Genomic DNA, 16,080 nt, shown 5'->3' on the forward strand with positions numbered 1-16,080 from the left:
TCCGTAAAGCATGTTTGAGCTAAACCTCTCCAAAGTATGCTCTGTGCCTGCTGGCTCCTGTTTCAGCCCTCCTTCTGCTGTCTCTGCCAAGAAGGCTTGTATCCCCATTTCTTTGTCAGCCAGGCCCATTTTTATGACATTGGGCCTTTGCCTGAGTGGTTTTCTCTACGATGATGCTCTTGTCTCATCAGCAAGCTCTTATGCATCCTTCAAAGCCCCACTCCGGTGGCTTCTCTTCTTTGAGATCTGCTGACTGTTCATGGGGCATGCTTTGCGTTATATCCATACGCAGTGGCACCTGCCATGTGGAGTCTGAATCTTACATGTTTTTTCCTACCTAATATCCACCATTTCCTCTTTTAGATTATAGGCACCTAATAAATACTCTGTAAAATATTTCCATCACCCATTTATTTTTCCCAGATGATCAAAGTCCTAGCTTTCCAGGCTCCTCACTCTCAGCTTTCTGACATTTACCAAGTGCCTCTTCCATCTAAGACCATTTGCTGAGGGGCTGCCTCGTGTTGTCTCTCTTCTAACACAGCCCAGTCCCCCTAAAGCTCCTTTCTTCTCCCCTTAGAAAAGAAACAAATTCAGAGTGGTGACATGAAGCAGCTTACCTGATGATCTTCAGCTTGTAAGTGACAGAATTGGGATTTGAACTTGGATCTCTCTGGCCCGTTCCTTCACTCACACGTTCAACAAATAATTTACTGAGCACCTACAAAGTGTGGGCCACCCATTGCCCCGGGGCCAGAGGAAACCACGTGGAACCAGTTGTGAAGGCAAAAGCTACATAAAAGGTGGAAAGGGGAGAGAGTGGTCGGGTCAGGAGGAGGGCATGTGCAAAGGCCCCGAGAAGAGAGTGAGGAGGAGTCAGAGCAGTGTGCTTGGGGCTCAGTGGGAGGGAGTCTGGAGAAGCAACCAGCAGCCACATCATACAGGAACTTGGATTTTACTGTAAATATTATTGGGGAGCCATTGGAGCTCTTTGAGTAGTAAAACTCTCCTGTTCTGACTATAGAAGCCACGACAGTGTACGAAACAGACATGCGTGGTCTGTTTTGGTGTCTGCTGGGCTCACTGAAGTGTTACCTTGCCATTAGTACAGATGGAAAAGGTGGCTTTTTAGGTACAAACCCATTCAGTCCTCAAAACCCTGAAGCGCACGGAGGCCCAGTGGCTGGTGCATGGTTCCGTGGCTAGCAAGTACCTCTGCTGGGATTGGAACTTGTCCTTAAGACCAGTTCAGTGACTTATCTACTGCCAACCCACAGCTACCGTGGCAGGACTGGGGTTCAAAGCCACTTTGTGTGACTCTCGAGATGAAGGGTTCTCCGTATTCGAGTCTTCCCATTCTTGACTCTGCCCAGTCTAGACACCTGCAGCCTCATGCCTGCCTTGAAGTCTTACCTGGTCTTGTTTCCAGTTTTTCCCTGTAATTAACCTTGTCCACGTCAGACTATCTGTGTGCTCGGGGCTGGGTTTTCCATCTCTCTCTCCTTCTTCCTCCCAACAAAATCCTTCACAGACCTTGAAATTTAGTGCATTTCAAAGTGGTTAAGATTGGCCTTGGGGGCTCTCCAGGGCCTGGCTGCCTGCCATCTCCCCCAGCCTCCCCCCTCCCCCCAGTCACAGACACCTCCCTGCGGCCACATTGGTCTCTGTGTTGTTCATGTAGGTCTGCAGCTTTGCACACTCTGTTCCCTCCACCTGGGACCTCCTCTCCTTCCCCCTCCTTCCTCGGTTCAAGACTTGTTCCTCAGAGTGGAACAAGTTCCTCATTCCCTTTTGGTTCTTCTAAATGAGCATGTCATGGGTCAGTGTCACTCCCTGACTTGGCCCTTAGGTGGAGAAATGTTTTGCCCTCATCTCCCTAACTGGGGTGTCATCCCTTAAAAGCAACTAGAGTATCTTCCACTTCTGCTTCTTGTCTTAGGAAAGGTAGATGTATTCCCCAGACGTATGCTACTAGTTGGGATCTAGTAGGTACTGGGTTTAGAGTTGGTAAGGCCTTTTGGGGTTGGAGGTGCATGAAGAAACCAGAATTACACCAAAGAGGTGACCACTTAGCCCTCTGTGCAGCACAACTGGCTTCTTTTGTTGGTGTGTGTTTAAGGCAAATCAGGTCTTTCTTCATTCTCTGAATATTGGTGATGCTTGCCGGCCGGGCCAGTCCCAAAGATTGCTCCATTTTTGTTAAAAAAGAAAGCTTGATTTGGGAAGCCTAGGATCCTCTCCTCTGCTTCTAATTGTTTTTCTGATATTAAACAAGTGCAGTTGGGTTTGAGAGGGTGTTGTGGGTATTTTTTTTTCCCTTGCCACCTCTAACTAGTCCAGATGGTTATGCAATTCACAGACTCAAATGTGTCCAGATCATGAAAATCCAAAGGCCCCCGTGTTTGGGTATAGTCCATATGTTTAGGCATTGTTGTCCCTTGTGTGGGTCCACAGAACTTGTTGAGAAATCTAGTAGTGGAACTTGCATTCCCTACTTGGTCCAACTTAATCTGTTCCCATCCTTCCTTCTGTGCATGAGGGTTGGGAGAGGGGCCGATGGTCCCCTCATGGCTGGTTCCATTTTCCTGTAAGTGAGGACGGCAAGAAGATATTGGAAATAATTGAGCCGAGCCTTTGTTGCTCTAAACAAAACAGCTCATGCCCCATCAACATTTCCATGAGATCATCATCAGATGTTTGGAAATGTTTATTTAAAAAAAAAAAAATTCCATATTTGTCTAAAAGGAATGAGGCTAGTCATTTTCAAATATTAGTGTGTCCTAGAATTCCTGAGAAGCTGGTTAAACATACAGATTCGTGGGGCCCCACCACCTAGAGATGCTGATACAGTAAACTTTGGGGAATCAAGTAATCCCCGTTTTTAATAGGCATCTGCTCAACCTGGTCAGTTGGCGTTCCCTGGCGCCCGGAGTTTGAGAAACTCTGACCTAGCCAATAAAGCAAACATTTTTTTAAAAAAGAGTATTTTAAATTAGAAAAAAAAATCAACTGTCCTATTTATTACTAAATATTTAATACTGAAGATTCTTGCCCCTTTGATGTTAGGTTATTGGCTTTTTCTTCTCTGGCTTCTCTGCCTGCAGACCCAAATCAGCATGATTCCCAGCAGTGTGCTTTCAGGCCCCTCCCCTTCACACTCCAACCCCACCCACCCAGGCCTCTATATCTTCTCTATGAAAGGGTTGGTGCGTTTTCTAGAACAAAGCATTTTTTTTTTCAAGCTCAGTAACTCTACTGTTTAAAATATTAATTTTATTAGAATATAGAACTCTTTCTTGTTTCTCCTTTTTTCGCATAGGTGTGGTTAGTGCTGGAACCTGTGGGGATAGATGCCTGGTTTCTCCTTTGGCTTGAATTTCAGGTGCTTAGATGGGGCCTGGAGAGCAGTTCTGCATACCGGCATTTCCCATCTGGAAATTAATTTCTTTGTTGGTTCATTCAGTGCAGATTTGTTGAACACCTACTATTTATCAAGCTCTCTCCTTGGCACCGGGACATCAGCGCAAACAGCGCAACACATGGTTATCCTCGTTAAATTTGCTTCTAGTTGGGGGAGAAAGACAATAAACATGTTACGTGGAAAAGTGTTGCAGAAAAGAATAAGACGGGGAAGAGGGATAGAAAGTGGTGGAGGAGGAGGAGAGCTGCAAAGACATTTGCTCGCGTAGTCAGAGTATGACATCTGAGAAAAGCCTTCAAAGACGGAAAGTGAGAGAGGCATGAGGACATTGCTGAGGATGATCGCTCAGGTAGAGTAAGGAGCTGGTACAAAGGCCCTGAGGTCAGAATGTGTCTGGGGTCCTGCAGGAACAACAGGGAAGCCAACAGGGTTAAGGTAGGATAAGCAAGGGGGAGAACATTGTCCAAGGGTCAGAGAAGAAACGGGGAGCCATTGTGAAGTCTTGACTTCTTCCCTGAGGGAGTAGGAAGCCATTGGAAGTTCTGCGCAGAGGAGAGATGGGCTCTGACTTAGGTTTTCAAGGGATCTCTTTGGCTCTGTGCTGAGAATACACTGATGGACAGCGTGTTAGAGATGGCAGGACCAGCTGGGAGGTGACTGCTGTGGCCCACCAGGGGGTGGGTGGCTTGGGCCTGGGTGACAAAGTGGTCAGCCGTGGGGGCATAACCGGAAAGATGAGCCAATGGAATCTTTGATGATTTGATGGGGGCAGGCAGAAAGAGTGGATTCAAGGATGAATTGTGGCCTGAGTCACCGGGAGTGAGTCATCTCCCCATCAAAGGAGATGGGGATGGCTGTGGGTGGAGCGGGTTTGGGGAGAAGATGAGGAATTCAGTTTCGTGCATATGATTGAGCCTGCCTATTGACATCCAAATGCAAAGGCTGTAGGCAGTTGGACAGATGAGTCTGGCACTCGGGAGATAATTATCTAGGAGTTTTTAGCATATGGAAAAGGCAAATAATATTTTTGAAAGTTTATTTTCTTAAAGAAAAATCTTGCTTTATATTTGAACCTGTTAATATATGTATGCAAATGTATATGCATGTGTATAATTATACATATGTGTGTACATCAGCCTCTCTCTGTATTTCACTGTATATACATAATTAGCAGACGTGTTTGCACGTCTGTATACCTCCTCCCACTCATTATACCTCCTGGTCCATTGTTGGCAGTGTTTCATGTCCAGGCTGTGGTCTTGTCCATAACCTTTGGTGTAGACCGTCTTTATTGCAGGTGCACCCGATAATCGCCAGTATTTATTGTCATCTGTCCTACTGGACTTGTGTTCACTCTTTGGGGCTGTCTATCTTGAAACAGACGACCGCTGCTGGAAACGGTGAAAACCTGTTATCTCGGGGAAGTTCTTTTCCGTGGGGGTAGGTAGCTGAGCTTTTGAGAGTGCATGAACTATGTGAGTGAGTGGGATTCTGCCCTTCCCTTCACGTGACCATACTTGGCCCACTGGAGCCACGATGGCACAGTTCATTTGGGTAAGCAACTTGACTGATGCCCTTACTGAGGCACCAAATTGGATGGTGTTTGCTAACAGATGTAATGGGGAAAAAAGAAAAGAGAATTCAAAGGATTATCTTTTTTTTTTTTTTTTAAGGATTACGTTTGTGCCATTTAGCTATTTAATACCCGGTAGTTAATGCCGCTTTATTAGAAGCCCATACAATTCTTCACATGGGCGTCAAAATAATTTCAGGGGAAATGATGTTGTGTGGACTCATCAGGCTGGAGTATTTTGTCTTGTGATTACAGATGGGTTTTTGTCTGTGCTGCTCTACTTTCTTCCAGGCCTTTTGCTGGACAAGCTAGAATTAACAATCTCCATTAATTTACTTTGGCAATTCACACAGTGAGACAGGCCATGAACATGATGGTTTCTAATAAATTTTTTTTAGAAATCCTGCAATGCTCCTTTTTAATTGATGTCCTTCATAAATTGTATTTGCCGAAGCTGTAATTATTCATCAAGCAGCCAAAGCAAATCTACCTCCAGGTACAATGAAGATGTTCTTTTGTGAAATTATTAAGATACAGAAGTTCGACAGGCAGAGTAATTTAGTTCTGCTTTATAATTATATCTTTGGGGATTATATCTTTGGGGATCACATCTGTTGGAGCCTATCAAAGTGGAAAGGACCGATCATGATCATCCCCAGTGTACTTCATAAATGCCCCTGCCTTGTAGTGACCATTTCCCCCAATATGTAAGCCCTTGGAAACCGTTGGAATTGGACTCTTTCTTTCACAATGTTTTTATACGGTCTTTGCCATAGGTAACTCCCTATTTCACCCGATGTTCATTTAGTTTATTTGAAATATTTTGTTTTGACTCCTGAAATCACATTATAAAACCTTATATTGGTTGAGTTAGGGATCTTCCAAGGAATATCCCTGAACAGCTACTATCTAGAAAGTTTGGAAATCAGCCAATTAAGATGACCCGGAATGCATAATTTTTAGAAATTCTTACTCAGGTGATTCACAAAATGCGTTAAGTTTACCGTGGTACAAAATGAGGATATTAGCTTTGGTAAGGATTCAGGGAAAATAAAAGAGTATTGTCAATAAAGGCTTTGGAACAAGGTTTCGCAGTGTTCCCACAGACTGTTGTGGGGGAATGCAAAAGCAGCATCCCATGGCGAATCTGGGGGGAGGGGGAGGGTTTACCATCTCCCACTTAAAGAAAAATATAAGCTTCATCCAGATAGGAACTTTGTCACCTTTCTCACCATTTTGTGGCCAGTGCCTTGCACACAGGAGGTACATAAGTAAATGTTTGTTGAATGAATGAGCTGCAGGACTTCTCAGAACATTGAACCTGGTGTGGTGGGCACTGTGGCTCATCAAAGAGGGAGAGTGGTCTGCAGCCTTTCTCAAACTTAAGAGCCTTGGAACTCTTCCCTTGAGGAGCATTTTCCCAGAATGAGGTGCCTGGAAGTACCTCCCGGGAAATTCTAGCCCTGAATAAAACTGATGAAAATGGAGTCTTAACCTTGAATTGATCATTGAGTGAAATAGTCAAGGTTTTGTGGCCCTTGGAACATAAGTGATACATACTGTGAGGCAAGAGGGATGCCAGACTCCCATGCTTACGTCTATGATTTTGGCCATTGACCTTTAGAAGGAAGGCTTCTTCTAAAGGAAGCCTCACTCTGTTTATATATTAAATAGGGATAATAATGACTTTTTTTCCTAACTTGTTCTGGGGTAAATAAATTGCATTTAGTCACACTTGGGAAAGTTAAAGGAAGTAATGTATGTAGAGGGTTTCTCATGATAATTATTATTATTGCTATCATTATTGTCTCAATATCATCGTAAAAAAATGATGAAATTGCTCCAGTCAAGATGTGTGATTATGAGACACTGAAGTTAAAAAAAAATGTGCTCAATCTTTCTAAACAGTCTTCCAACAAGCATTGGAATGTTTATAATATGCTGAGCTTTGTTGTTGATTTTTGGGGGAGACTGAATGCAGTGAAGGCCCCTTCCCTCATGGACCTAGGGATTTTTTGTAATATATTGTGTTTACCGATGTTGCTGTCTCTTAGAACATAAAGTAAATTTAATTGTACACAATTCAGTTAAAGTTAATTGTTCCGAGGTCATTATATTAGAGATCTGCCCCAAAGGATCACTTTTTCTCTCAGAATCAGATCTGTTCATACACAAAACGAGTAGAGGAGGATTCATAGGTCACATTTTAAAATAAAACAAATTAAATTAAGCTAGTGTTACCAGATAAGGTAAATCAGATGGAAAGTGGCATCCCTTTCACCCTGATCAGTTTAACCACACTGTAGAGTGGCCAAATTTAGCAAGTAAAAATACAGAGTAGTCTGTTATAGTTGAATCGCAGATAGAGAACACTTTTTTTTTTAGTATAAGTATATCCCAAATAGTGCATGGGACATACTTACACTTGAAGTTCTTTATTTGAAAACCAAATTTAACTGGGTACCCTCTGTCTGTTAAGCTACTGTACCACGCTGAACCAGGGGCCCAGCCACCTGTGCAAGAGAGAGAGCGGCCTTTCGTTCCCCCGCTAAGTCAGTACTTGCGGCATCTTTGTAGGGGAGGTATTTTTTTTCTTTTTTAACCCCACACTGAACGGAAAACCTTCGCTTCTATTTGAAATGATTTATAACTGTTCCCGCCTGATCGCCAAGGGTTTCCAAATTAAAAGCCATTAATTAAGGCCTTATATAGATACAAAAGATATGCAAGGAGTGCTTTGTAATTCCAGCCCCATACTTCAGGTGAGAGCTTTTCAAATTACGTGGACCACTGGAGCCACCTGCTTGACTAAATGCAGCGCGGCGGGCCTGTGGCTCATCAGCACACCGCGGTGCCAGCGTTGTTACTGATTTTTCTCATTTCTCCAGGGCAAATACTAATTAATGGATACAATTCACAGCTGATTAGCTGTAGTTTCTTCAGTAATTACATTCGCAGACTAACTGTTCAGAAGAGGATTTCTAACCCAGTTCTTACTTCACTCTAAGCTTAATTTGTTTTTTGAATTGTTTAGGCCCTTAGTTTAATAGCCATTTTATTTTTCTTTGTTGTTTTAGGTGCTATTAGATAATAAGTGAGTTTAATCTTAAAAAAAAAATTACTCTCTGATAATGAGCTGCTTTCCTTAAATGGATTTCTAATTCCCCAGCAAAACCTACATTTAAATAACGTTAAAGCTGGGATGCAGGCTGCGGGGCTATCTGGGGAGGCGGGATGGGTGCCTGGAATTTACGTCATGACCCAGGTTCTCAGAAAATACCCAAAGAACGTTCGGAAGGGAGGCCTTGAGATTTTATCCTAGCATCATTAATTCATGGAAAATTCCAAGACAGAAACCTTTGCTTTTTCTTGCATATAGCTAACATTGTAGACAAATGGGGGAAAGATGTCGGTGTCTGGGGAAGGGGGCAGCAGTGCACGTGTACCTGCTCCCATATGTACTTTTCTTAATCTTAAAATTATTTTTAAACCCCTGTATTGAAATGCAGTGGACACACAACAAACTGTGCATAGTTCACGTAGACGCCTTTGTGAGTCTGGAGACAAGTATACGTGGGTGAAAGCATCCCCCCATGTTTTTGGAATCACACGCCTTCAGAGAAACCAGATAAAGGTCTTTCTTAAGTGCTAACAAATACATCTTTCAGAAATCCTTATAAAGATGTTTATCCAAATGAATCTGAGGGCTCATTGTGTGAGTGTGTATTTAGGGGTCGTTTTCCAGGGTGGGATTTTGCTTCCGTAGACCAGAGCGGCATTCCGGAACCATTAGAGCCTTTCGTGTAAATCCCGCTTAGTTCTTGGATCCCTGACATGATAAAGTGTAGCATGTCAATCCCGCGTCTGTGCGCGGATCTTACAGGTTGAGTCAGGGGCTGAGAGCCCCCTAGAATTGCTGAGGGGAGGATTATGTAGGTCTTCCATGTCTATATTTATTCTCTACATTTACCTGTCCATGTATCTGTATTTCTCTCTCTCTCTTTCTCTCTCTCACTCCTTGGGAAAGTTACGCTTTTACTTTAAGTAATTAACTAGCTCTGTTTACATTAGAGAATGGACATATACATTTCACCCTTTGGAGGCCAAACCTGCGTGTTATTTGATGCACTGAAGGCAGGAAACAATACGCGTTATAAAAAAAAAAAAAAGAAGAAAGGCATTTTTCCACCATGGAAAGATGATGAAAATAATATAGCAACAAATAATTGTGCTCATGGAGCCTTTCCATATTGCCAGACTGATAACGAAATGTTTAAAGCAACAAAACGTGCCTACTTATACCATCTGAACCTGAAAATACATTTCTGGCAAAATCCAAGTTTTACATTTTGATAACAGGTCTGTCGCAGTAAAGAGCTTATGTCTGAAATGCTGATACAGTCTTATTTGTGATGGTATGAATAGGCTATTGTGTTAGGGAATTAAATAAAAATTGCTGTGTTCATAGGATCCCGCTTATTTTTTAAACCTCTTTGCACTTAATGTTACATTGAGAGATTAAATATCACTGTTTTCAACAGCTCTGATGGACACAGATACCGTTTTCAACTCTGTTTGGAGATTAAAAAAAAAATTCTTTCGTCTCATTATTTATTTATATTCATGCCACACCCCATTCACAAGAAAATAGAATTTGAGTCCCGAGAATTGAATTCTATTCCCTTTATTTCACATTTTGACCTCCTCACACTTGTGACATCTGTTTCTGAAAAGTACACTGAGAAATCCCAACATGCTCTAAAAACGTGTCAAGGTGATTTTCTTGGGAACTTTGCCTTCCGCCCTCTGACAAAGGCCGGTTCAGCAAGCCACACCCACTCGTGGCCAGTTGGCCAAATGTTTGTACGTCTCCCTTCGCCACCGGTCTTGATGAGGAACACCATTTTCTAGAATTTTCAAGTTAGCTTAACTCTGTGCTCTCTTTCCTGAGAGAAGCAGCGGACAGCACGTAGCACAGAGCCTCTGTCCCAGGCCCCATTTGGTCTGAGGAAAACCACTCTTTTATCCTTTGACATTGCCATTCTTGCCAAATCCCATCTGAGTATTAAGGAAACCATCAGGATTCTTTATTTTTCTGCATATTAACGTAAAACAATCTGTTTTCTTTCAGTTCGGGAGTAACAATAATTACATGAACATGGCTGAGGCAAACAGTGCTTTCTTTGCAGCCAGTGAGGTAGGTGTCTGCCTTCATATGTCTGTTCATGTTTTGTGTGTCATTTAGATGGTTTAAAAGGCTTGCAGGGAAAAAGCAAAGTATCGAATTTATCTCTCTTATGTGGTGCAAGGTAACAACTCTGGAGGAGAAACAAGAAAAACCTTTTGGAAAAGAAAATGACCTGACAAGTCTATCACTTGTCCAGAGGCTGTTACCAATGTTAGTAATTCACACACATCTCTTGATGGAAAGAAATGCTCATGCAAACGAAAGTGAATACATAAGAAAGTACATAAAATCTATCTTCTCAAATTGGTATCTGAGCAAATCAAGTGGTGATTTTAAAACTTAGGGTGGAAGTGACTTTCAATAGAAAATATTTCAACTTCACTGAGCTCTGGAGATAATTTCATTAAGATGCCCTGGTTGGGGAAAGGATGTGGCAGGGTAGTATTATGGTTTCTTGGGTCTTCAGGGGAGTGATATGAAGTGAGTGTTTTGTTTTCTCGTTAGATTCCCCACAGCCTATTACAGTGCCTGACACTTAGTAGGTGTTCAATGAATATAGATAGAATGAATGAATGAGAGGGTATGTTCCAAGACTTGGCCATGGAGGGAAAAACTAGGTGGCAGACTTGAGAGGCAACACCACGTGGGCTCTGGGTCTGTCTAGAACGTACTAGAACAAAGGGATCAAACGTCTTCTTGTTACTGTTTTTACTACATGCCCTGCTTACTGTCCTATGGCTGTTTTCTGGGCTCACTGGCTGGCCCTCCAGAAAAACCTCGATCTTGACAAGATCAAGAAAACAGTTTCCTTAAAAAAAAAAAAAAAAAAAGGGCAAACCGTGAGATTTCAGATTTTAAAACAAGAACACACAGGTGAAAGTGGTCCAAATGGGACATTTCCTCCTGGGGTTCCTATAATAAAAAGTCTTCATTTTCCCAAATACATTCTCAAATATAGGAAACTGAACTAACTTGACCCCAGAGGATGAAAATCATAATGGCTTTGTAAATGATCTCGGTACAGGGAAGCAAGTGGTACAAAAGAAATTAACTTGGAGAAATTAGTAGAAAAAATGAGGAATCAAGAATGAAGGGTATTCGTGGATGAATCATATTTTCCAGTGACCATCCTCTCTCTCACCAAGAAGATGGCCCAGATAAGGGATATTGTCTGGCACTGGCTGCTGTGTTGTTTGTGATAATGAACACAAACCCCATCTGTAAGGACAACATGATGTTTCATTCTGTAGGATTTTTTTCCCTACATTTGAATCAAACATTGATGAAAGCTCTACTGCCAGCAGCTGTTCAGAGACAATTTAATTCCAGCTGTGATAATTCACCGTGTCAGACATTGGCTGTTATATGTTGATACAACAGTTCTCGGGATTTGCATTTTTATCAAAAGGAACAAATGTTTTGAACATTTCAGTACAGATGGTATTTAACCATGTACATACTATTTTAACATGTTCAAGGTAAACACTTGAAGAGTCCGTATCTGTAAGAAGGAATCATGTAGGCTCTCGATGATGAACGTGATACCGGTCATACGGCAGGGTTGCAAAAGTCTGTCTTTTTTTGTCGGTGGTGGGACCATATATAGTTATTGTAGCTTCTCAGACATACCCAGTGTTTGCACCTTCTCTTTTCTCTAAGGAATGCTTAACTTTATTGTTCATATATTACCTCTCTTTAAAAGTGTTTCAAGATCTTAGCTTTTTTTTGGTTATTTATGATAATGTCATTTTATTATATTGTTTTGCTAGGTTATGCTCTAGTAATGGACCCGAGTCTTCCTTAAAATTAATTTTTTTTTTAAATTACCCCACAGGGACGTATTACACTTAAGACATCTCTCTGTCCCTTAACAAAAATAAAGACAAAAGCCTCTTTAATTTTGACCGCCTAGCAGAAGACATGCTTTACGTTAGAGTTTAAGACCTAATCTTATGCAGTGATTTTGCTGTACATCTTTTCTTGAACAAAAAATAAAGCCCAAGTTAATGTTAATGCACCGCATTATAGCATGTGCCTAATTTCCCAATCATTGCATTAAAAGTAAATTTATTTGGTTTTTTAACATTTTAATGAGTGCAAAGTAATTCAGGCAGACTTTAGGTTTGAATGCTGTAAAGTCGAAATTGTGCCTGAAACCAATTCCCTTCCCATAGATACTGCCCTGTAGATAACACCACGGGGACTCAGATACTCCGAGTTTGAAATTCACACATTTGCTTTATGTTTTCTGTCTGTGTCATGATTACCCTGACCATTTTTAAAGTACTTTAAATATTTATTGAAATAATATTTCAAGTGTTAATTACAGTGGTAATGAAAACAGCCAAATGCCACATATCAAGAATGAGTGTTTATCCGTATTGTTAATGTGATATGTTAGATTTCATTAAGCAGTAATGGGGTAGCAAATGAGTCACAAATTACAGTTGCATCTGTTACTAGACCACATTAGTGCCAAAGTAACGGCAAATGCCAGCTATAGGGCTATGTTCATTAGCCAACCACGTTTGTGGCCAATCTATCCCTTTGTGTTTGAGAACTCGGGGTACCACAGTCAGACATTGATATCTTTTGGGGGGGTCAGGATTAGAATAAGTATGTCAAAGAATCTCGTACTCCATCCTAGCTTTCAAATATCTTTTTATGCTCTCAAGTTTTGCATATATAGCAAATCTGCTAGGGACCTCAAGATGTTCCTTTGTCCCACTGTAGCCTCCCATAGCTTGTGACCTCTTTATTTCTGGGAAGATACAATTAACAGTGGACAGATCCTAGATGCGGAATGGTTTTTTTTTTTTTTTTCCTTGAGTTTCTATTTTCTCACAAGTGATTATTAAGTTATAGCATCATTAATAGTTTGAGGAGTGATGGTTTGTAGCTCTAAATTAGTTCTCTAACCAATTGTCACAGATTCAGATTACCTTGCATCAGTTAATTCTTCAAAAAAAAATGCTATTAATAATGGATGATTGATACCTTTGATCCTCTGAGCTAGGAACAAAAATATCTGACCCCTTCACCCCGCCAAAACTAATATCCTGGATATTAGTCTTCCACCCCAACCCCACCAAATCCAAGTTCTAGTTTAAGAAAGGTGGTTAGCTTGATAGAACATGGCAGCCCTGGCTTGCATCCAAATGCCCAGTTTTCAAACACTATCTTTAAGACTCGAAGTAGCAATGAAGAGTGTAGTTTTATTATTTCTTTAGGTCTTGAGAAATAACACTTTTCTGAATAAGTGAGCAACCTCAGTCGGTTCAGTATGTTTGTATCAGTGTATTTCTGTGCTCATTCTATAGTCTTTTTTGGTTTGGTTTTGTCTTTTTGTTTGTTTTGTTTTAAGTGGAGCCCAACATGGGGCTTGAACTCAAAATCAAGACTTGAGCTGAGATCAAGACTCATGATTAACCACCTGTGCCCCCCAGGGACCCCTATAGATAGTCTTTAGAAGTTGAAGACTGCCAGAAGTGTTCTGATGCAAACATATTAAAATCATCATGAAAGAAAATAACTCTCCTTATAGTTTAAATAAAAGCCCTGGGACTTTCTAATATATGCTCCGATAATCCTTATATAAAATTTTGTATTATAAACTCTAACAATTTCCATAGAAGCCTTCGCTGCGCTTGGGAGTAGACCAATAAGGAAATTTAAAAAGCACACCCCAAATTTAATATTACATGTTTTATATGTTGTGGCAGAAAGTAAATATGTGTAATGTTCACTCCCGGATTAATGTTGTGTGTGCGCACCACAAAATTGTCAGCATTTTATGAAGCATGTGGATAATGTAAGCGGCTTGAGCTGTTTCGCTAACATATCAATAAAGTGGCAATTTGTTATATAGCCAAGTCTAATGTCGCTGATGCTCTCACTAACAACAAAGACAGATGTTGCTAATTAAGTACGCATTAAAAAACTGTTAATACTGATACTCCATTAAAACCATATGATAATGAGACTTAAATCTTTAATCAGAACGATCAGCAAAACTTTATATATGGAAATCTGTGTTTAAGATGTTTTCATTTGAGAAATAAATATTTGGCCTAGCTATGCAGTGTTATCACGCAAAATCTTTCTTTTTCCCTCTAAGGAGAAATAAGACGTAGGAAGAGAATATGAAGATGTCTCTATTTTGTTTCCTTTTAGCAGACATTCCATACGCCAAGCCTTGGGGATGAGGAGTTTGAGATCCCCCCTATCACGCCTCCTCCAGAGTCAGACCCCGCCCTGGGCATGCCCGATGTTCTTCTACCCTTTCAAGGCCTCAGTGATCCATTGCCTTCCCAGGGAAGTGAGTTCACACCCCAGTTTCCCCCTCAAAGCCTGGATCTTCCTTCCATTACAATCTCAAGAAATCTCGTGGAACAAGATGGCGTGCTTCATAGCAGTGGGTTGCATATGGTAGGTGTTACCTTTATTGCTTGAAAGTGTTGTTTTAATTGTTTGCACTTCTCATGGTAAAGACCTGAGAATGCACATTCTGAAACGGGCTTCTGCCCATCTGCCGATGGACCTGAGAATTATTCTTCCCAGTGCCATTTAAGCACAGAGGCAAGAGGGTTATGGATTGATTGACGATCACATGAAGAAGGATGACCCAGCAAGATCCTTCTGATATGAAATGATTTTCAACAAGTCTGATCCGTTGGTTGGGAAGTAGGCAGTCTTCCCTTGGCTTTGGTCTAACACAGAGATGTACTTGAGTCAAAAGTTTGCCCAGGAGAGATTTTAGAAATGGAGGCCCTTACCGGGTACCTAGGCCTTTTGCATTCGTTGGATTATAACATAATGTTTATGCTACATGATTTGCTCCTACCTCAAGTGAAATATCAAACTGTGATACAGAGAAAGGGAAAAAGAGTAATTGCTCATAGCCAGCAGAGGAAAACATAGAGTGGGTTATTGTGTGAAATATACCTAATTGTGTTATTTATTGTCATAAACATGGAATAAGGCACTCCAGAGAGCCAAAATCACTAATGCAATAATTTTGGTTCTGTTTTTCTTAGTGTGCAATTATAGTCAGCAATCACCAGAGTAAATCTGCTTAAGTATTTTAAAGTCTTCTGCTGGGATTGGTTTTTTCTTCCATCATACTATATATAATACATTTGTGTCTATCTAGGTGAGGTACTAAGCAGACGTCTTAAAACAAGATTAATAGTTTATAGGGCTTTTTTTTTTTTAACCCTGCTAAAATGAAACAGATGTGTTGGTGTAACAAAAAACAAATCCTATTTCTTGTTTACATATTTCTCTGCACATTAGGACCATGCCAGTGATGTTTATTGGTTTCATTGTTAATTCCCCAGATAACAACAGATGATTGCAAAATATATAGTGGATTAGCGGCACAAAGATTCAGCGTGCTCTCTGAGATATAAGATTACTTTCCCAAATAGGATTGCGGCAACATAATTTTCTTTGCTTGTGATCTTTTGTGTTTGAGCTGAACATCAGGGCTGTTATTTTTACTTTTTTTTTGTCAGAAAAGAATGCAGTGAACAGTCGGGAAATGGTCATTAAGTATTCATAAACGTCCCTCACCATCGCAAATAATTGTTTCCTATGGACTTTCTTAACATTTCTGTCCCTTTGACACTGGAATGGAGGGTTCTGTCCTCTGTTCCTCTACAATCAGCCTTGTAGTGCTGTGCCCAGAAACTCATGAAAATAAAAAGGGTGTTTAGTCACCAGGGGAGTTTACCGGGGTTCGCCATTATTCACAGATGCTCAGCGAGGCTCATTTCAGTTGCAGAAATAGTTAAAAGACCATAGAATGCATGCTAAAATGTGTATTTTATTAAATTGGTAAATATTTATTAATAATATAAGAATCTGCCTTTAAATTAAACATCTGATGAATTACCT

At 40.9% G+C, this 16,080-nt stretch overlaps 1 protein-coding gene across 4 annotated transcripts in view; it reads left to right on the top strand.

The window, feature by feature from the left end:
- Window positions 1–16,080, top strand: part of TOX3 (TOX high mobility group box family member 3) — a 107,659-nt gene that overhangs the window by 67,467 nt on the left and 24,112 nt on the right. For 2 of the 4 annotated variants that reach the window (XM_032854484.1, XM_032854482.1), the window contains exons 2-3: window positions 10,126–10,191; window positions 14,359–14,610. In XM_032854484.1, coding sequence (XP_032710375.1) covers window positions 10,147–10,191; window positions 14,359–14,610 — 297 coding nt within the window. In that variant the 5' untranslated portion in view covers window positions 10,126–10,146. Of the gene's footprint in view, window positions 1–10,125; window positions 10,192–14,355; window positions 14,611–16,080 lie in introns of all 4 variants that reach the window. The other 2 variants (XM_032854483.1, XM_032854480.1) reach the window with 1 other exon arrangement.

The sequence above is a fragment of the Lontra canadensis genome, unplaced genomic scaffold, assembly GCF_010015895.1.
Source record: "Lontra canadensis isolate GAN:19392208 unplaced genomic scaffold, GSC_riverotter_1.0 scaffold8, whole genome shotgun sequence".
NCBI classification, from domain to species: domain Eukaryota; kingdom Metazoa; phylum Chordata; class Mammalia; order Carnivora; family Mustelidae; genus Lontra; species Lontra canadensis.